The 20,685-nt window shown below is 51.7% G+C and overlaps 1 protein-coding gene across 1 annotated transcript in view; it reads right to left on the bottom strand.

Moving 5' to 3' along the window:
• The window catches only part of LOC100898979 (QRFP-like peptide receptor), a 29,614-nt gene extending 11,221 nt beyond the window's left edge, over positions 1-18,393 (bottom strand). The window contains exons 1-2 of the mRNA XM_003741594.1: positions 18,030-18,393; positions 5,672-5,859 (exon numbers count right to left, since the gene is read on the bottom strand). Coding sequence (XP_003741642.1) covers positions 5,672-5,859; positions 18,030-18,393 — 552 coding nt within the window. The remainder of the gene's footprint in view (positions 1-5,671; positions 5,860-18,029) is intronic.
• Between the last annotated feature and the right edge of the window lie 2,292 nt (positions 18,394-20,685).

Here is a 20,685-nt window from a genome sequence, read left to right as displayed (position 1 = left end):
AGGTTGGGACCAGCTGTCGCGATCTCGATCAAAGTTTGCACCGCGACACCCTCGAAGCCAAGTTCATTGTTCTGACCTCCGAGCAGCTCGGAACCGTCCCCAAAATTCTCTTCTCTGTACTAATTTCTGGTGCCCTCCGCAACTCAGACGACCCGTCTACTCTCGCAGACAACATAGACGAATATTCGTCGACATGCGATCACTTATTGCATATCCCAGCCATGGGGGGACCTTTGATCTTGTTGCCGTCGACAAGACCGTGACATATCGCTGTGATCGTGTCCTCAGCCACCTCCGAGCCAAAGAAATGGGATGCGTAGGCAGGGCGAAAACGAATCTTGCAGTGTCGTGGAGGGTCGTCACCCTCATCGTTCTCGCTGGCGGCGTCGTTATGCTCATCTACATCATCGCAGGCGTGCTCGGTGAGAGACGTCCGGATTATGATCAAGGGATCCAGCCCCGCACCGCCGTCTTGCCACGCCACGCCGTCGCATGCGACAGGCGTATAGGGGACGTCCCATCGTCCAGCGCAACCGAGCTACGTCGGGATGGTCGAGCGGTTGAGGGAAGCTGCAAGCATCGGGTTGAAACTAACGAAGCCGCGGAGAAAGTGATTACAGGCGAACTATGAAAATTTTCTGCAATTGAGTTTCTGGGCCCGACTTAGGCGGAGCATCCCACCAGGAAGTTGGAAGGTTCCCGAGCTTGCGACCTCCCGTGGCTCAAAAGAAGACATCACGTAGATAGCTAATCGGGAAGGTCAATAAGATTGTCCATCAAACGGGATCAGAGGAGATTCTTCAATTTGCGGACAAGGATTGATAAGCTATAAATAACCTGTTGAACGAAGAGTTTGCGCGAACTTTGTTCTCTTTGTGATCTCATTTCCCGAGGAAAATATGACGTGTGTAGGCGAGACGACAATCGCGAATCTCTGTGAGATCCCGAGAAAGGTGGAAGAACGGCGCGACGGTTTTCCGTAATGACGTCCGAAGACATCCCAGACGTTTGGAAGACGAACAGGGAGCTTAAGTACACTCTAGTTATTCTCGCTGAGAGTCCTAATCCAATCGGCGGACGTCCAGACACGAGGAAACAGTAAGCGATTGTTAACAACGAGTGCTCGGGTCCGGGAGGATTGCCATCCCCGAGAATTGATTGTTTTGCTCTGTACTCACTGTCTACTTCCTGCGTCCGAGACCAGAAGACAACGAGCGAACGTTTTCGACATGCCCCATAAGATTCCCGTTTCAATGTCATAGAACAAAAAATAAGAGCCGCTAAGCGAGGCGTGCCTGCCACATCGGAGACGACCCCGCCGCCGCCACCACCACCACCATCATCATCAGCCGCGTGACCTTCATGGGACACGACGACGACAACAACGACAATCGCTGCGAACTCCGAAGCGTGCGGGAAAAGCGAGAGTACTGTTCCGAATGGCTCGGTTCGCTTCCCCGCTCTGCCGCTGACTGCATCTCGAGTTGCGACGAAATGGGTTTTCCAGAAGCGATCCCTAACATTGCTGCTGCGGTTCCTTTCTTCACCTCCCAGAGATTCGAAGCCGACTACTTTTGTTATCATTATACGAGGATATAACTGAGTTATGAGAAGGAGTTGCGACCATCACTTCTTGTCACATCGGATGGTTCGGGCGACGATATCTCGCCGCAATGGCTCACTGGAAGGATCGACTCCGAGGTCTTGCTCGCAGAATGCTCCTCGATACGAAGGCTCTGACAACGAGCTAGACGTTTCCGGACGACCACGACGGGATCATCCGCGCTGCGTCGCTGCAGATCTTCGCGACGTGAAGCTCCATCGAGCGTAGACTGATTGGATGTCAGCTCTATCCGAATCCCGAGACAGTTCTGCTTCGTAAGTTCTTCTGGCATGACGGAGATCCTCCGCTCCGATATTCAGAGTAACTAGCCGGAGCTGCCACCGCCGGCGTCCTGATGTGATGATGCGGAGCTGTTCCTTCCCTTCCAGCTTGTACGGAGCAAGTTCGGTCGTGTGAACTCCCTGATTTTGGGAGCTCGTTATCGATAATCGCGACCGCGTGTTTGTGTTCATTCCATCATGCAGCTTCTCGCCTGTCAGAGTGTCATTAGTTCGAACGACATCATCTTGCGAGCGATGTTTCATTTTTTTTCGTAAAAGCAGCTTGTCCTCAATGCCTGCCACTATGACTTGCTAATGATCGTGGAGAGAAGCCCGCAGGGAAGCCATCAGCCATCAGTGCTCCAAAGTCTTCGGTGCTGTAACAATATGTTTCCCCCCCCCGCTCGTCCCACGTTGACTCTTCGAGTCGCACAGCAGCGTCAACATGCTCCATGCTTCTCGGAGATACCACGCCGACCGATGAGGTGCAAGAAAGCGTTCAGGCACCCCCGAGGTTTTTCCGAGCCTCGGAGGGCTCTGATGCGGGTGCTGCTGAAGCGAGAGGCCTCAAGACTGACTGAAAGTATTCCGGAAAAATATCCAGTGTCAGACTGAGTGCGCTTCTACCCAAGGGAATCCTCGACCCCGACGCGAGCTCATCATGAAACACTGACGAGGAGAGTTTTCGTCTGATCGGACCGAATCATCGATCGATTATTATTCGTCAGGGAATAGAGGAAGCTTCGATCCCACTTCTGCTCTACATATTCCTCCGTATGGTCATTCCACGATGGCGCGATCGATTTGTCACACTGAGGGAGCCTTCTATCGACAAGAGCTGATACGGCGATGTCGTGCGGATCGAGGCTGCGGAAGGATTATTAAATGGTTTCATGGAAGGGTCCCGAAGATTCGACCGAGCCTTCCGGTGCCGCTCTGCTGCGGTTAGATGTGCGCACACGTAACATACAGTAGATGCCCACGACTCATTCGACACCTTTTGCAATACGTTAACATACGTCTGCGAACATATGCTGCGCACGATGCCTGTTTGTGGATACTCAAATTCGGAGCCAAGACCTGGTAGGGAGGACGAAGTCACGCGCGCTCCTCGCATTTGAGGTATCGAAGCTCTCATAGTTTATCAAAAGAGTACTTCGGGAAAGAGCCGTAGCTCGGGCCGGACCAGAGGAAAGTCTACCACAGACTTTTTCCCAGAATGCTTCAACTTGCGCCGAATAAGCCGCCCCGAGTAATTCCACATCTATCAGGTACTTCGAGTCTCCGCTGAAGGTTCGAGGAGACTCAAGAAGATTACGGGTGAAGTCTTCCCTTTAGAACCGAGCCCAACAACTCAAACCGCCGCCGCGCCGTTGTACAAACAAGTCTTCCTGACGGTGGACAATGTGACACCGTCGATTTTTCGTCGAGAACTCTCACACCTGTCCAGTCCAGCCACCATAAGAGCAATAGCGATTCTCGTTGAGAGACAGCGCGGAGTGCACCGAAAGACAGAAGCCGAAGATTGTCGGTCACAACTACGCCTCGCGAATTCCCGAAAATGAATGATCGGAAGTAGAGCTGAGGCATCGTGCAGCGAAACGGAAGACGCTCGCTGTTTCGAACGACTTCGAGAGACATGTTTCCGCTGGCTGGGTGAGGTCCAGCAGCTTAGGAGAACCCCTTCGCCGGACCGCTCCTCCGGAAGAATATTCGCGGGGGACCGAAACGAAGAAACGCAAAAGTACGATTGACGTCGCAAAAACTTCTCCGGGAACCACTTTCTCTAGGGTCAATCGTTGTTCCCCGAGGAAAATAATTGCGTTAGTCCCCACATTGACAAAGTGATAGATGATCATGCGCGGGATATCCGTCGGCAAGGCCCACCGGTGGCTTCTACGATGGTCGCACGACCATGACGTGACGTAGGTCCCCGGAGTGTGCTTGAGGTATTTGCGGCATGGAAATAGGATAATTTGGCCTCTGGGAGCGTTCTGCAAATCTGTGCGATGATCGTGTGCAGAAAACTAACGTTTATTCCATCTTGCTCGGGCACGGCATCGTTCCCTTCCGGCCTCGGGCTCACGGAGCTCTCACCGCAACAGCTGCTACCGTCGGCGCTGTTTGGCCACCGGTCAGACTGCTTCGTCGGGAAAGCCATAAAATACCTTAACACTCAACCGCAGAGCCAATATTGACTTGGGCGGAGTGACCGAAAGTCAGAAAGTTCCCAACAAAGAGCAGGAAGTGCTCGTTGCTTGCTCGGAACAACCACCTACCGTGGGAGACGATCAGGTGGACGAGTGAGCGCTCCGAGGCCGACCTCTGAAGGCTCGTAATCGTAAATCGTAGCCATGCTATTCGGCGGCAGATAATTGCCAAGAGCCGTATAATCGCCGAAAATCCGATCCTACCCCATGAGACCGAGACAACGATGCCGGCTCAGCAGCGCGGAGTCGACTGTCGGGGTCGGAAACCCGTCAGCCTAAAAATGGCGAGGACTTTTAGCTAATCAGAACCTCGGAGGATTAACTCGAGAGGATAAAATAAGGGAGTTCGATCCCTGATGGGGAAATCCTTCCGTGTCTGATGATAATTCCTCTTGGACATGAGGTGATCCGAGCGGATGAGAGACCTATCAGGAATGATATGACTTCGACTCGGCTTTCCACCTGCTCGGAATTTATGGGGCGATCGTTCCCGAAATGGCACGCAAATGAGCACCGGACACTGCAAGTGCCCGGACACGAACACTCTTATTACTCTGGATTTCCACGCAGAACGCGACAAAACCTCCACCTTCCCTTTGTGCCGCATATACGATGAATAATACACGTGACGTTGAATATCAAATTCAGCTCCCCGCTGTAAGGTGGAATTCATAGCCAAGGCATTTGTCCTGGTAGAGTCCCGGTAGAGAGCAATTCCGCCTACTATCCCGTGCCCGAGGATCAAACGAAAGGAATCCCGTGCCCGAGGATCAAACGAAAGGAATCCCGTGCCCGAGGATCAACGAAAGGAATCCCGTGATCGCTTGCCGATATTGCGTATCTATAGTTTAGAAGATAGGCCGAGGACGGGCTCATGCTCTGAAGGATTTTACACTTAGAGGATTCCCCCGGAGATAATCAGAGACTTATCGGCTCCTTCGAAGCTCCAATGATTCATCCTTACCACCGGCTGTCAGCACAAACGTGATAATTCGTTCTTCCTATGAGGTGTCTCCTTGCCAGACGTCTCCAGTCTTACCGCGCGCCATTCCGATTCCGTCGACTAGCGTAAACGATTCTTGCATGCGTCAAGAAGTACGCTGGAAGAACGTGTCAGACGTCGGGAAGCCGATTGAGATGCCAGCGGCCCCTTGCCCCGCTCAACGCCTCACAGTGACTCTCTCCAAACGCCGTGACAGCTGTACTTCGACGAGACCGGCCTTGGAGCAGCGGAAAGCGAAATCATGCTGCTTGATTCAAATGAATTCAACATTGCTCTCGAATGAGATTTTTCCTTGAGGAAGGCGTGACGTCCGATAGAATGTTCTCTCATCTTTGAAATTTCGGCATCTTGGACTCTCAAGCCGTCTCTGTCGGTCCTCGTCGGAAAATTCCGTGAGAAGGATCGGAACAATATTTGATCCCCTTTGTTCTAGGAATGAAATCGATTCTTGTCCCAAAAGAACTCATTCCGATCGGTGAGCGGAGGGTGGGTATCCGCGAGAAGCGCATCCTCGATTTTTTCCCGAAGTCTCCTCAATGGGATTTAAAATTAAATTCTTCAAGACGCAACTGACCTGAACGACGATCGGTGTCGTGTAGATAAGGAGCGGAGACGCTGCCGCCGCTGAGAGCATCCAAATGGAAGCGAGAACGAAATTCGTTCTCCGCTCCGTCGTTCTCACATGGAACGGGAACAGGGTAGCGACAAATCTGTCGCAAGCTATCGCCGAGAGCGTGAGAACGCTGCTCGTTACGGCAGTCACTGCAAAGAAAAGTTTTCGATTTAGAGCAGAGTGCAGATCAGGAAACTCTCTGATATTCTTGTGGAGAGGTGCGTGGAAGACACCTACGAGCGAGACTCGTCGCATCGAGACGAACCCTTCTGGCTTACAAATGGCGAATCTAACGTGTTCGGATAAACCTGACAAAATCGAGCCAAGCCCGGCTGGAATCGTTCGTAAGACGATGCAGCAATTGACTGAAAGTATACCGTATCTCGCTCGTTTCGCGGGGAATCAAAATTCTGGGGGCTGCCGTCGACTCGACCGAGGAACTCTAATAAATGACATTAATATTTTTCATTCAGAGCAAATCAGTATAGCCGGAGAACAATCGTCGCGAGGTTGCTCCAACAGGGGGGGGGGCGGGGACACAGAACTGAGCGACGCTACTTCTCTAACGCTCAAACGCAGGAATGATTTCCTTCTCGACTGTTCTTTGATGCTCCCATGCCGAGCGAATTCGATTAATTCCGCGGAAATTCGCGAGTTTCCTCCCCAAGAATTTCTCAAAAGTCCTGCTGGAATCAAGTTCGAGCCGTCGTCCAATGGACAAGAGAGGAGGAATAAAACGCGGACGCAATCGACCGAAGAACACTTTCAGGATTCCGATCTTTGCTAAGCAGGCTATCGTCGGGGAACGTTGAGATGACGGAGTAGAAGTCTAGAATAAGATACTTCACGAATCGCTACGAAGCCCGGGAGCGGAGTCGTGTTACGCAACGCCCCCCGTCCGGGGCTCCGTTGCTCCACGACTCTCGACCGGAATCCTTCGTGGCGAGGACGACTTTATTCGATTGATTTTTCTTCTACTCTCCAGAATCGGCTCTACAGAACGAGATAGATCGAGCGCGAACCGAGCACGAGGGCTCGAATAATACGCTGCGGATCCTCATCCAAACCCGGGAAAAACGCTCCCCAATGCTAATTAATTCAGACTCATGAGGAGCCCAATAGGTGATTGAAGGCCCCTGCTGTATCCTCAGCCACGGAGCGGCAGGACAATGAGTTATACAAACGCAAAATCCGGCGAGAAACGAGCTTCAGGGTCGCGGTGTCGGTCTTACGTCGGCAATGCCAAACGAGAAATTGCTTTTTGGGAGCAAGCGACACGTCAACGACATTTGCCGCACCAAGAGAGCATTGCTCCGCTCCAACGCTCTATCTCGGAATCCCTTGCTCATTTTTCTCTGATAGCAAGCTCGCAACGGTTCATTTATTCTTCTGGCTCGTTAACTGATTCCTCTATTGAGCGTTCGAACCGCAGCCTACTCGAAACGCTCAGGAAAGGCACCACAATCTCAAGGCACACAGAAACAAGGCTGCACTCAATACAATCTCTCTGATTCCACGATTTCCGATAGGGGCTTGTGATCCTATTCGAATCGACTTCTCATAATCTCTGAGCGTGTGTTCGACGATTCTCCCCGAAAGTCACCAGACGCTCAAGTCTCGATATCGAGCAAGATGGTGAGCGGGATCCAGCGGATTCCTTTCATGGTGCGTACGTATGTGTTGAGTGAGTCCCATAGTGGGAGGTAGATCTCGATCGATTCCGCCCGTACACGATCCATCGAAATCGGTGACAATGTGAGAACGTGGGATGTGATCGGATGGGTGGGTGAATCGCTGACTCGATATCCCGCAGATATCATTCACAACGGAATCACTCTTCGATTCGATATTTCTGGAAGCCTCCGCTGCGATCTCGAAGGAAGCCAGTGGGCCATTTCCGCTGCACACGGATCCCTCGGAGATGCTTTAGTCGTGTTTCTCGATTTCTCGCTAAGCTCAGTCGGTTCCAAGTCCCAGTCATATTCGGAGCCCCGCTGACTGATTCCGATTCTTCGATGAAGGTATCCTGCTCCACAAATCGTCATCGAGCTCTCCCGGAAGGAAAATTCCAAGGAGCGCCAAGTGGATTTTTCGTCTCCGAAACCTGGGACACTGTATCGCGGAACCCCTGGAGGAATTATTTCTCCTCGTGTGCCCCCTCCTCGAGAGAACTTGCCCTTTTCCGAGCAAGGGCCCAATTCCGGTGGATCTCAATGACATCATATTCGAGAAGAGAGGCTCAGAGCTTCTCAGAAAAGAGACAAACACGTCCGACAGGAGAAGACACCAGAAGTCCAGGGGTAAATATCGATTGACAGGAGGAGCTCTCGCGCAAGATGCGAACGAATCAGATTCGAATAGCGTGACGCAAACATGTCGGGACGCGCAAACACGCAGGAGGACTTCGCCGAGCTCCTAAGCCGGCCAGGGTCTAGGTCTCTGCGGGGTATGACTCCACTGGAGCCGAACACCGATCGAACTCGCTCGATCGCGGTGGACTCCGAAGTCGCAGCAATCGTAGGACGAACTTCTTGAAACTCTGCACCGGATACGCTTGCTATCGCCGGACACTCCACCCGGCGCTTGTTGCTCATCGGAAAACTTCGATGCCTCCAACTCCAGGAACAAGAATTGCGATGTCTCGATGCAAGTCCAGGCGACCGGAACAAGGTCTCACTAAAAGGACGGATGGGAAGGATGCAGCAGCTGAGCATAATTCACCTGTCAGGGACCACAGTTTTGTCAGCTCAATATGCATTAGGAGGATGTGGAATATTGAGTCGAGGGCAGGGTCCGTGCTTCCTTTGTAGGGCAAATGCCACCGTCTATATTGAGCAAAGTCGGAACCATCGAGATATTAGATTCAGAGGGAATTTCTGAATCAGCCGAAATAGGCAGGGCGGAGCCGCCCGCCCGATTCAATATGCTGGCTTGACCGTTATTAGCGCTCACGCCGCAGGTCGCTAATTCGCACTCAGTTCTAGCGTGAATGTTGGCTCCAATCATCGACTCAACGCGCCAAACTTCCGTCGCGTTAACTTTGTGCTCTGCAAGTTTTGCGCCTGGTCGAATAGGAGGCCAGACTCTCAAGATTCCACACCTGCGAGAGCGATTCGTCTCACGGGATGCGGATCATGAACCCGCAAGGACTGCTCGCAGGTTTCCGGTGATGGGTGGTCGCCGATACAGCTGTCCGGTCGCGAGGATCGGAATTACAAGCATTCTATGAATCGGATGATGGACGAAATTCCGCCCTGCGTCCTAGAAGGGCTTTATCATCTGAAGGGCGAGACCTCGTGAGGAATCCAAGGCGTTCCGCAGCGATGAAGTTTTTTTTGACAGATGTTTCACCTTGCTCGGCCCTGAATTTCCTCGGACTCAGGCTTCGAGAAAGTTGTCGCGGTATTTAGCTGGGCTCATGCAGATACTTGATGCTCTTCTACCTTAGATCCTCATCGTATTGTTCCGTGTGGCTGCGTCACGGGGAGGAATACTCGCGCCTCACACAGGAACCGGAGCACTTGTTGCGAATAATTAGGAGCTCAGCCGAGCGGAAGTTTTCTGCGGCGCAACACACGGTGCCGCGACTGCGGAACGATACGGTTCGGGTAGCAGCTGTACGACACAAACCCGCGAACCAGCTGCGCGATGCTTGCTCCATTCCCTCTTGAGATCAGCTGATAGGCCGAACGAGCGCGAGATCCCATGTTCCACGGAGGGAAAAAGCGTCTTTCGATCCTTCCAGGGACAAAGTTTCTTAGAACGTCGCTCAACTTGAACTTCAGCAGCGAACTAGCGTCGGAGTGTCTCTCGAACAGCCGAGCGGATTCCGAGACGCAAACAAAGTTCGAGGCTTGCGGATTCGGATAGAGTGAAGTTCTATTCTCGGCTTGGGATTAACTTTTTTCGTCGTCTAGAATCCGGTATTGAATTCTTCGAAGCTGTAGTGCCAGTATTCGATAAACGAATCGCACCCCGGAGACCTTCAGACAGCTCGAGTTCCTCGCTGCGATCTCTGGCTTTCTGCTTTCAGACTTCAACAGGACCTCATCCGTCGACTGTGCTCTGTGTGACGAGGTATTGCTTGGAGCGAGTCGTCGAGGCGCATCGAGAGAACACGCTTTGAAATGTCTTCTTCAGCTAGGACTCAAGGATTCGGATCCCACGATGCTATTACGATTGCCGCATAGAATTATTCTCACGGACGAGAAACTTCAAGTCTGATTAGGAGCTTCATTCATTTCAAATACGTCCTGTTGATTTGCGTGAACGTATGAGGGTCATTGAGACTCCTCACGATCTGCAGATGACTTCTGAAGATGGTCCTGATTGACTGACGCGCCGACTGCGAGGAAGCTCGATCTTAATCGTGTATGACTCCCGAACCATTGTCATCTCTCGAGACGATTCATTAAGGCCACGAGCCGCCTCCCGCGACGTCTGGGAGCGTCTTGATTTTCGCTGAACAAAGAGTCTCCAAGATTGATAGTTTTCGCTGCCAGAAAACGAGACGATCTCTGTTCGAGACGCCTGAAACGTCGCGACGAGGGAGTCTCCCGTATGCCCGAACAGAATTGAGCCTTCATCGATTGGCGCAGGACATGGTAAGAGGACACGTCTGGCCTCGCCTTCTGACGTCGTAAACGAGATCTCCCCTCGGGAGACAGAGAGCGAAGCACTCCGGTACTGGTGCGGAGCGGAGTGAATATACACCAAGTGGGTGTATATCCACTCTGCTAGCTGCCTCATAAACTTTAGGAGGGTTTCCCGTTTTCGGATGGACGAGGGAAACAAGTGCGAATGCTTTTTCCTCCCTCGTCTGAGGTGGCGAATTGTGTACCCCTATATCGAGCGCGGCGCCGAGCTGCAACATGATTCGGTGACGCATTCCCGGAAGGAAACAAGCTACCGAAGCTTTCGCATGGTACCTCCATTGAATGGATACTACGAAGGAAGAGAGAGAAACCTCTATTCATCGGATCTTATCAAAGGAAGGGAGCTACCAAGGCGGAGCGCGATGGCCTCGTTGGTTCACTGACGGGCCCGCATATTCCGAATTTTCATTGCGGCTCATGTAATCATTCGCGACGAAAGTCCTTCACGGGGATCCTCTCCCGAACTCAGTTCGAGCTTCTTCTCTGGACTTATTTGACTCGGAATGCATGGGAAAATTCAACCGACGACCATGAAATATCTTCCCAAACCCTCTCGGCCCTTCGAGAAATCGGCAGAGGCTATGTCTTCGGTTCGGTGTTCAGGATTAGTGATCTCGTGATTTCTTGCTCCTCTAGTCTTTCAGGATATATCGCTTGATGACGCGCGGGATGATTGATCGCAGAGAATGACCACAAAGCACAGCGAGGCACCGAGCGTCCGCCTCAAAATTTCTGCGAGTTTTTTTCCCAATGATCCAGACATAATGTGAAAACAACCACTTTTCCTTTCAGAGAGCGTGTCGGCTCGAAAGGCCTGGGTGAAGCAGATGAGAGCCACTCGTAAGTTTCCGACATGTGTCGGCCGTCTTTTGCGGGAAGGAAGAGTTCGAGACGGTGTCCGTCGAACATAAACATTTGCATAAGCTCTTCGACAAGTTACCCTTCCCGTTTTCACCGGTCGAAGTCGCTGTTCTTCAAGAATCCTCTCTCGGGAGACACTCTCCCTTTATTGTATGTATTATTGAATAACAGGGACATGGATTTCGATTCGATCAATGCAGACAGGGAGCCCCCCGAGAGAAACCTCGGCTGATAAGGATGAATCCTGTGACTTCAAATAATCGTACATATTTGTGTATCTGTAGGTGCGTATCAGATGGCTTCCGGGAGGTTGAGGAGAATAATTTTTCCGTTATCAAGTCTCCTGTGGGGAAACTCGGGGAGAATTCCATGAATTCCTCCGGAACGATATGATCGGCTCGGCGGGAATCCACTGGAAGTTACTGGATCCTTTCCGGGCAGTTATGCTAGGTTTCGGGTGTTTCAACGAGGGAGAAACCTCATCGCGGAGTCCATGTAGAGTTTCAAGATATGCCCAGAATTCGAAAATCTCCCCGACAGGTTATTGCACGACGGAGCTCGACTCGAGTCCACATCAACCTGAGTGACTCGAGACGCGCTCCGAGTCTCACCGAGACGGGAGCGACCTGGAAATCGACTTCACAAGTTCCGAACATGAGCGAAGAAATTTTACAGCTGGATCTTACAGCGCTCCAAGCTGGTGCGGTAGGGAGCGAAAGTGAGGATTTTGTGAGCGCTAGCGGAATTTATATGTTCGGTGGTAAAGTGAGTGAAGTAGGGCGAGATCCGGAGAGACCACGATGATACGAGGTTACTTCTAGGAACTTAGTTCCCGATTCAATGGCTAGACCATAGTGCAACACGGGATCTAGCTCCGAGAGAGGTTTCCGTTCCACCAGCTGTCCTTGGATCAAAGCAGGAGTCGCTAGCTTATCGACGCACAGTTACCTGGAGGACCCAAGGGACTCTCTGGGAAGAACAACCTCCGTCGAGATTCTTTGTTGAGCGAGTGATCTTTCCCGTGGGATCGAGCATATGATCCTTCCGTGTTAGGGGCGTACATTTCCTTGGCGCCTGCGGGATAGCGATCGGAAGTGATCGAGAGCCAAAATCAGTCAATTTACCCCATGTTGGGATTGGTCGCCGAGTATCAGGTCTCGTCGTAAGTTCGTCTACCGGTCTGCAGCTCTCTTCTTGGGCTCAATAATTTTTGGTTGCTGCCTCCTTATTACCCGGTGGAATGGAGACGGAAAAAAGGAGAAAACTGACTCGAGAGAAACCAGTTCCCCGGAGAAATCACGTATGGCTGCCAGACACCGCCGAATTTAATGGGGGCACGTTCGCACGCAAACATGCCGCGATTCGAATGCACTGACGGCCGCCGAGCCTGGCAAGGGTTTTCTGGCGGGCCCCGGCGCCGCTCGCCTCCCTTCGGAAATGCGTGGTCGAATTTAATCTCAAAATCGCAGCCCCGATATCCTAATGAGCTCGGATATCGAGTTCGACATCGATATTTTCGAGGAGTCGGAGTCGTAATGAATCGTCAGACGTTGGCTCAACAATGAAGTGACCTCAAATTACCAACATCTGACCATCGAGTCGGTCTTTGTGTATTTTATGCGCGGCTTCCCTTCTAGGGCGGACGCAAACAGCTCCCCATGACCGGAAGCTCGTATTATAACAATGACCAAAAACGGCGAGGCCCAGAAGAGGAAGCTTAGGCAGCGGGAACGAGACCGAAGACGACCACGGGCTTTCTTGTAGACGTTCATGGAGTCATGAAAAGGATTTCTAGACCCCCAAGTTCCGACACGAGAATAGAAAGGTCCGTGACAGGCATAAAAACAAACCATACCTTTTTACCAGCTGTCAGAACGCTTCTCTGGCTCAATGATTCAAGCTCTTATTTACGGTCCGATGTAGTGTTTTTCTAAGGTCCTCCCCGGATCGTTCGAGTGCTCTCGATGACTGCCCAGGCCAAGCGGTCAGACGAACCATGACGGCAAAACGATTCTGACGAAACTTCCCAGAGGAAGCGCCTCATTGTTGGCGTCAAGAACTTTCCCAAGCTCGAACAGAAGGGAATCCGGCTCCGTTCTCCGAGACTCGTGTGAATCCTCGCGAGTCGAATCCATCCAAGATTCTCCAAAGAGGGAGTTTCATTCTAACGGTCGACCGTCAGCTGCAAGCATGCTGCGGTGAGGAACGAAACCGAAAACCGGCCATGCAGCGTATCCTGATCTAGATATCGATCTTCGCTCCCATGCGGATCCGGTGACGCCGATAGCGATCGAGCTCGCAGGCGTGTATCTGAAAGTCGTGGCGCTGGACGGTCCCACTAATGGTAGCTTCCGATACGACGACGAGCTGATACAGAGCATTCTTAGAATACGGGGAAACGGTGGAGAATGCGTTAGATACGAAGTGCAAGAGAAATGGCGGAAGCACGGCGGAAATGAGAGGATTCTCTTGAAGGAGATACGCGGACATCATGAGTACATAATTCTCGCTCACTAAATCTACCGACTCGTCCTTAGGGCAGGACAGCAGCATCGTCCCTCAAGAAAGAGGATTTTACTCCGGTTCCGGAATCGTATCTCATCCACACAGACCATACACCTCCCGACTCCAAAAACTCCATGTGTCTCTAGACTGTGGGGTATACTCGAAAAATTATCAAAAGGATCATCACGGAGCCATCGATTCGGAAACTTTCTCCGCGCGAGGAATAATAGGATGGCTTATGTACAGATGCGTAATTGAGTTCGCCAGGCCGACTCTCGGGGATGCTTGTGTTTTCCCAGTCTGCGAAGTTCTACATACATGACATCCATTTATCAGAACCCGAGGATGATGCTTTTACTTATCATTAAGTCACGCTTCGTGACACGCTCCGGTGAACAACACGCGGCGGAGAATGAATGAGGTCAGCCCCTCCCCGAGTGTGGGTATCACTTACCACCAGGAGCAGGGAAACTCATGGAGTTCTTCTATACGCCGGTGATTGTTCCCATGCCTCTCACTGAGTAATCATCGATCAAGGCGTCGAGATCCCAGGAAATTCATTCCCGAGTTCCCGGGCGCCCTCCAAAATCTAGTGCTCCTTTGGGAGTTCCGCATTCGAGAGCTTTTTCGGAGAGCATCTCTCCGACGACTTCCGATTTTGGTAACCGACGATACTCGTCGCCGATAGTCGACGCTGCGCTTCGAATATCATCACAAAAGAAGCCCACCAGAATGGGGAGCGCTTCATCTTCCAGAACTCCAACAAGCAACAGCTTCCGGTATGTATATGTATTGTAAAGACTCGGATTGGGAAGGGAAAATGCTATCGGTTGAGCATTGTATGCCGAGACTTTCCCCTCCGAGACTCTCCGACTTTTGTGCTGTGAGGCAAGAAGACTTTCAATTCAGAGCTTTCCTGTCCTGTTTCGAGATCCTGTCCGGAATCCGCGTTTCTATCAGTCCCATATTCTACCGAACAGTGACGCCGGAATGACATGCCGGAGATCGTGCTGGGGGATTCTGGAAAACGTCACGCTCGGGGTGTATCGCCATCCCCTTCCGCGCTCGAGCCCTTGTTTACGATGAGCGGAGCGGAGTCACGAGTTGCCGCGGAAGGTTTCCGACTCACCTCGAGTCATACGATTCGAGGCGCCGGGCCTGACGCGTCTCCATCGGGATCGAGGAATTCCCACGGAGGGGTCTGTATGCAGCTCACGCGTCTCATGTCAGACCGCCCGCCCGCTCGGTCATTCCCTCTTGCATCAAGCCGCACCGTGGAAACAATTAGCGGGGATCTTTGCGCAGATTGGCAGCCTTTAGTGACACCTGTCGTAAGATTCGCGAGTATCAGGCATCCATACGAAGGGATCGTGACCGTAGCGGCTGAAGGAAAAGGACTTACACGAGAGAATTCCCCAGCGATTCTAGAACTACCATGAGACCTCCCGTCGCTCGATGGAGGTTGGGTACGACGGGCTGAGATCCAGAGCAGCCCATATAACCTCATCAAGTCAGATGAGCATGGAGCCGCAGGGGGAAACTCCGATAGGACGCATCCTGGGATCCCGATCGTTCCGAGAGAGGGCGCTGACGATCTGATCTCGAATCACAACATGCGGACATCGTAACCCTTTTCGGCAAGTTGCGAAACAGAAAACAACCGATTGCCGCCAATCACTACAAGAAATCCAAATTCATGAAGGTGAGCCCCGGCCATGGTGAGGGGAACGTGAAACGAGCAACAAATATCGGGCTCTTCGAATTCTGCGTTGACAATGTTCTCCCGTCTAATCCCCTCCACTGAGCTGCTGGACTTCGGCCTAACATTCTGGTTCCTATTGTTCATAACATCACAGAAGTAAAGGTAAGCACGCAAGGAGATAGAACTACCTCAGATCACGTTCAGGAACTCCATACATGGAGAACAGGCACGTTCTTCGAGTGAGTTCCTCTCGTCTATCTCCAGCGCTTCGTGAGTCTCTTCCGCTAATTATGTTTCGTCTCCTCAATTTTCCAGAGAGAGGGGGGGCGATCTAGGCAAAGCAACTCTCTCTGAGGAGACTCGTGGCCCGACGCCGTTCTCATTCCGAGTATTTTCCTAAAGCAACGGCATAACTACCGACCCGACCAAGCAATTGTTCCACGGCGACCGTGGCAAGCCAATCGCATTTTATCCAAATGAGGCACTCCAGAACCCTCCGTTCAGGATTCAAGCCACGCACGGAGGTAATCCTGAGACCTATTCAACTTGAGGATAGACCTCCTCTCGGTCGTCTATATGAACGGGGGCGAAGGGACGTTGCATGAAAGGAAGAACCGGAGATGCTGGGTCTACCCTCGCCCAATCCATCTGCGACGGTTTCACTGAACCCATGAGTATTACGTTGATAGAGAGGCTCGTCGGAGTGGAGTCTCCTACCTTGGGGAAAATATTCAGGTTCTCTCGTCTCGGAGCGGTGCAACTTTAGTTTTTTCTTAGAAAATCGCTGAACGAGAAGACGGTTCCCAGCTCCACTGGACAGTAGCCCTTACCCCTCTCACGGGAGCTCCGGACCCCTCGCGCATCGTTGCGTCACTCGGAAGAGCCCGGTGATTGTGAGAAGCCTAGCTCCATTCCCCTCATGGAGACACCTCCGAACTACGGTCCCAGCCTCTGTTCGATTTTTCGCGCAGTCTACCAAGGTCGAACAACGGATTCCGTTGTCAGCCGGATGTAGAGGCGGATCGTGGCTTTACGTGATCATGAGCTCTCGCGGATCCTCAGGAACAAACAGCCTGGCAAGGAATCACGTCCTGCGTATGTGTATTCAGGAGCTGATATAGAACGGCATCTTCAATGAGCCAACGAGCATAGGGGAAAGCGTTTCGCGAAACGGTCAAATGAGGTGGAGCGCCCCGCGAATCACGTCTGTGTACTGGCCTCGGACTCTCTTCTCCTCAGTCCGTGGCAAACTTGAGCTCGATCATAGCCCCCTTGCCAGCGAATGACTCAATAAAACTTATCGCTCAGCCGGCACGTCGTGTCCATGTTCTTCGCTCGCAGCCGATGTTACAGATAAGCGTTGACCTCGAACTCCATACGTTCACGATATCGGATGGCTTAACATATTGGGTTTTCGCTTGTATCGAGACTGGAACTCGCGCAGAGAGGGCATACATTTTATTCATTGCGATACTTGTCCGACATTATCACGTCAGACCTATCAGAATTTGGTGGACCGTGAAATAGGGGACTCGGTAAGAAATCCTACGCAGGACAGGATGAAGCATCACGACAAGGCCGCCACCCTTTCGCGATCGTCGGAATGAGATCCGAGATGATTGCTGCTAGAGACAGTTGTAAATCGCTCCAGGGGTGACAGTTGTGAGCATCGCTAGTTTTCTCCATTCTTCACATCGCCACAGTTCTCAGCGTCGGCCATGGCAGGGTGCGCTTATTTGCTTTCGACATCCGGCGAGTCATCCAGGCGGACGAGTCTGATGGAAAATCTTGTCTCACACAGAAGAAGTAGGTATTGACATCATGTACTCAAATGAGCGTCCTCGTTCTCTGTACTAGGGCCTCGAATGAACAGGTCGGCCGTAATTCCACTCTTTCTGACGAGGAAAGTAGCCCCGTAATCGAATTAGGCCCAGAAGTAGAGGTCACGGAGCTCGCGATTTTCACTCCAATTCAGGAACCCCATTCTCCTGCGGGATGCGCGTGACTAGAATCGGTGTAAAATCGTCGTGACAGGACTATGAACAAGGAATTCCTCCGGATTTGAAAGTCCTGCATGAGGATCACGCGAACGAGTTGTTTCGCTACTCGGGGCTCCGCACTCGTTCGTCAAAATCAGTGGAAGCGAAGAACACCCAACAAAGCAATGGTGGGTGTTCCTCTGAGGGGCTCAATGACAAAGAACTTCGCATCAATCCCCATCAAGCAAATCTCACTGAAGACGCTTCACAAGAGCGACAAAAGAAGCTCCCGATACGGGCCGACTCTCGATGAGATATCTCAACAAGAGAGGGATGGCGAGCTATTAGGATTTTTCGATATTTCTCCGTTCGACGTCGTGAATCGGTCCTCTCTCGCATCGGTCCGGACCGCATCGCCTTCCCGAAAATGCGCCCGATGACTTCATCGCAGGTTCGTCAAGCTTTCAAGAATTCCACAGGAGAGATGCTGAGCGATCTTCTGCGTTAAAAAAATACTCGAGAGAGGATATATCCACGCAGCACCTCGCGTGGATTCTCCATGATATATCACTTGATAAATCCGTTAAGTTCTTCTCCTTCGATGCGAGATAACTCACTCTGAACAAATCCTTCGACACGACACATGAAGCCTCCTAGCACGTAGGAGTCGTTAAAATGTTTCACCAGGTAGGTCCACATGCAGAACATTGCAATGAGCGCATCGGCGAATGCTAGATTCGATAAGTAGAAATTCACCGTAGTTCGCATCGAGCGATTCAGCAGCACCGTGAGAACTACACCCCAATTCCCAACGAGAGACGCGATCAGAGTCACCACGTAGATCATCACGCACAGGAGGCCCATCTTCTCCTGGGGGTCCGTTTCGCCGAACTCATAATAGCTGAGATTATAAACATAGTGCGGAGCATGCTCCGGCATAACACATTCACTCCAATTAACCTCTGATTGAGGAAGCTCCATACTTTAGCCGGGCCTCCGTCATGGGCTTTCGGATGTTGTTGGGCCAGTCTCGAAGTGAACTTGACGGTTTCGCGCCCAAGCTCTGAGAGAGAGGCAAACCGGCTGTCCCCTCTCACATGCGTCCCTTACCCACTCACCCTATATAAACGGTGTACGTCGACCATCTGCGACGGTTTTCCGTCGCAAGCGACCGGCCTCGCCCACCTGGAGAAGTTGACTACCTGGTTGCGAAACTCAGAATGGAGCGATTGAAAGGTCGAATGTTCGGACCTCGGGATTACGTGAGGCTTCCCCACGGTCGTGAGGGGCCCTTTTGCGGCTTCGTGTCATGCGAGGTTGCGATAAGCCAAAACTAGGACCTGATAGCTTTTTTTTTAATACCCTTCGTAATGTTCACACCGCGGAAGCTTCACTTCAATCACCTCTCCGCATTCCCTCAGAGAGGAGGCAAAGGTTGAACTAACGGAAGTCACCGGTGTTCTCCCCGAAGCCATCATCTCCGGGCTGACGCGACGCGAGGAGGGAGAACGAATATTTCTGTCACTGTCCGGTGCCACTCCGTGCGGGTGAGGGATTTCCTTTTCGGATTGCCGGAAAACTCCCCTATACGTCGAGATGATACTCGATTCCGGCGGCTGAGAAGCTCTTTTCCTTACTCCACTCTTCCGCGTTATTGAATCAATGAATGTGGAGGGCGGCTTTTCCCGTTATTTCCGAGGCGCGTGATCGATTTGCATTTCCGAGCGATTCAATCAAATTCGAGGCTTGCCTGTGTAATCGTCCAGAAATCGGATTTGAACTTCTCGCGGAGATTCAAAGGAAACAAGTCCGCCTAGCTGGGAAACCCCTTTCGGGAACTTTCTCAAATAATTGGACGATCAGCCCATCCCTGAGTGAGATGATTCCATTATGGCGTTTAGTGACGAGTTTCGCCAATCTCGAGGGGGGGGGGAGGGGGGGGGGAGAGGGGCTAGAAAAAAGCAATCGAATCGTGCGAGCCCCCGGAGCTCGTCTGCATCGAATGATTCGCAAAAGTTTCCGAATCGACGCGAGAGACATGAATGCAGAAGCCTTGGAGCTGCCGCGCCGCTTTCGATCGCAGATGGACACCAATTGGCCAGGTTTTCCCGGAGAAACTCTGAACGTTGACGTTCAGAAATTCTCCAGCCTGCGCCTGAACCAAGACCAACGAATCGGCAACAGATCGATAAAAGCCCAGATACTAATCCCGGAGCCATTCTAATGCTTTTACGATTTTATTCCAAACGAAGGTGCCTTGCATATGGGAGACATCGGAACCAAGGACAATCTTTGAGCACCCTCACTCGTAGTCGGAGGAATCAAAGTGAATTGCTGGAATTCGACCCCTTGCTCCGTGGAACTCCGAATCGATCGGCCCACGTTTCAGGACCAGTGGTACGCTGTTCGAAGGACGACTCCGACAATCATTAGATGGTTCATATTTCAAACGAAACTAGGCTTCACGTGCCTCATCGGTTTTCAATTTCTCTCCGACCGCTTGTCCGCGGAATCATGACTCGATGTATTATAGATGGCATCTGACCTGAACATCATGAGCGCACCGTGTTGGAGCATTGAGGTTTCATTTGCGACTGATCTGCTCCGGCTCCGTTCCAACAAGGATTGACTTTATTTTTATCAGGAATGAATCCGCGGACCTGAACGAGAGGTTCTCCCGCGTCTCGCAAGCCTCACCTCCATCGAGAATGATATTGGCGGATGGATCTTAGGAGCAGACCAATGAGTATTGTCGTTTCTTCAAACGCCCCACGCCATCCCGTTGCTGCAGTCGGAGTCAAATCGAATTCGACTTCGGAGAAGCAGGATGCTCAGAGAAGTTCTTCCAGATAGGGAGGAGCGATCGATGCCGAGAATCTCCTCGCCCTCCCATTTTCGGATCGGATGTTTCAATCGACGTCGAAGCTTCCAGAAATCGTTTCAGTTGTCCTTTTCTGTACGGGAATCGGAGACACTGGATCTCCCTTACAAGTGGTACGTCTGCATCCTGGAATATTTCTCCTCTAGACGGTGAGAACGAGACGGGGCATCCTGGACTCCCATCTTGTGACTGACGGCTGAGGCTTCAATTTTCTCAGGATGATCTCAGACCCGACAGACTCCTTCCATCCTATCTGTCTCAGCATGTAATTGAAGATGGAGCCAAACTCGAAAAACTTCAGAGAGGAACAGGGAATCTCAGATGTACGGTGACACTTCGATCTCCGTCGATTTTTCGTTTCGAGCTCACTTCGGTGTACTTTGCTGATATTA

Source organism: Galendromus occidentalis, unplaced genomic scaffold (genome assembly GCF_000255335.2).
Source record: "Galendromus occidentalis unplaced genomic scaffold, Mocc_1.1 scf7180000077185, whole genome shotgun sequence".
NCBI classification, from domain to species: domain Eukaryota; kingdom Metazoa; phylum Arthropoda; class Arachnida; order Mesostigmata; family Phytoseiidae; genus Galendromus; species Galendromus occidentalis.
Note: the sequence above shows the minus strand (reverse complement) of the source record. Positions and strands in the feature narration are given on the sequence as shown.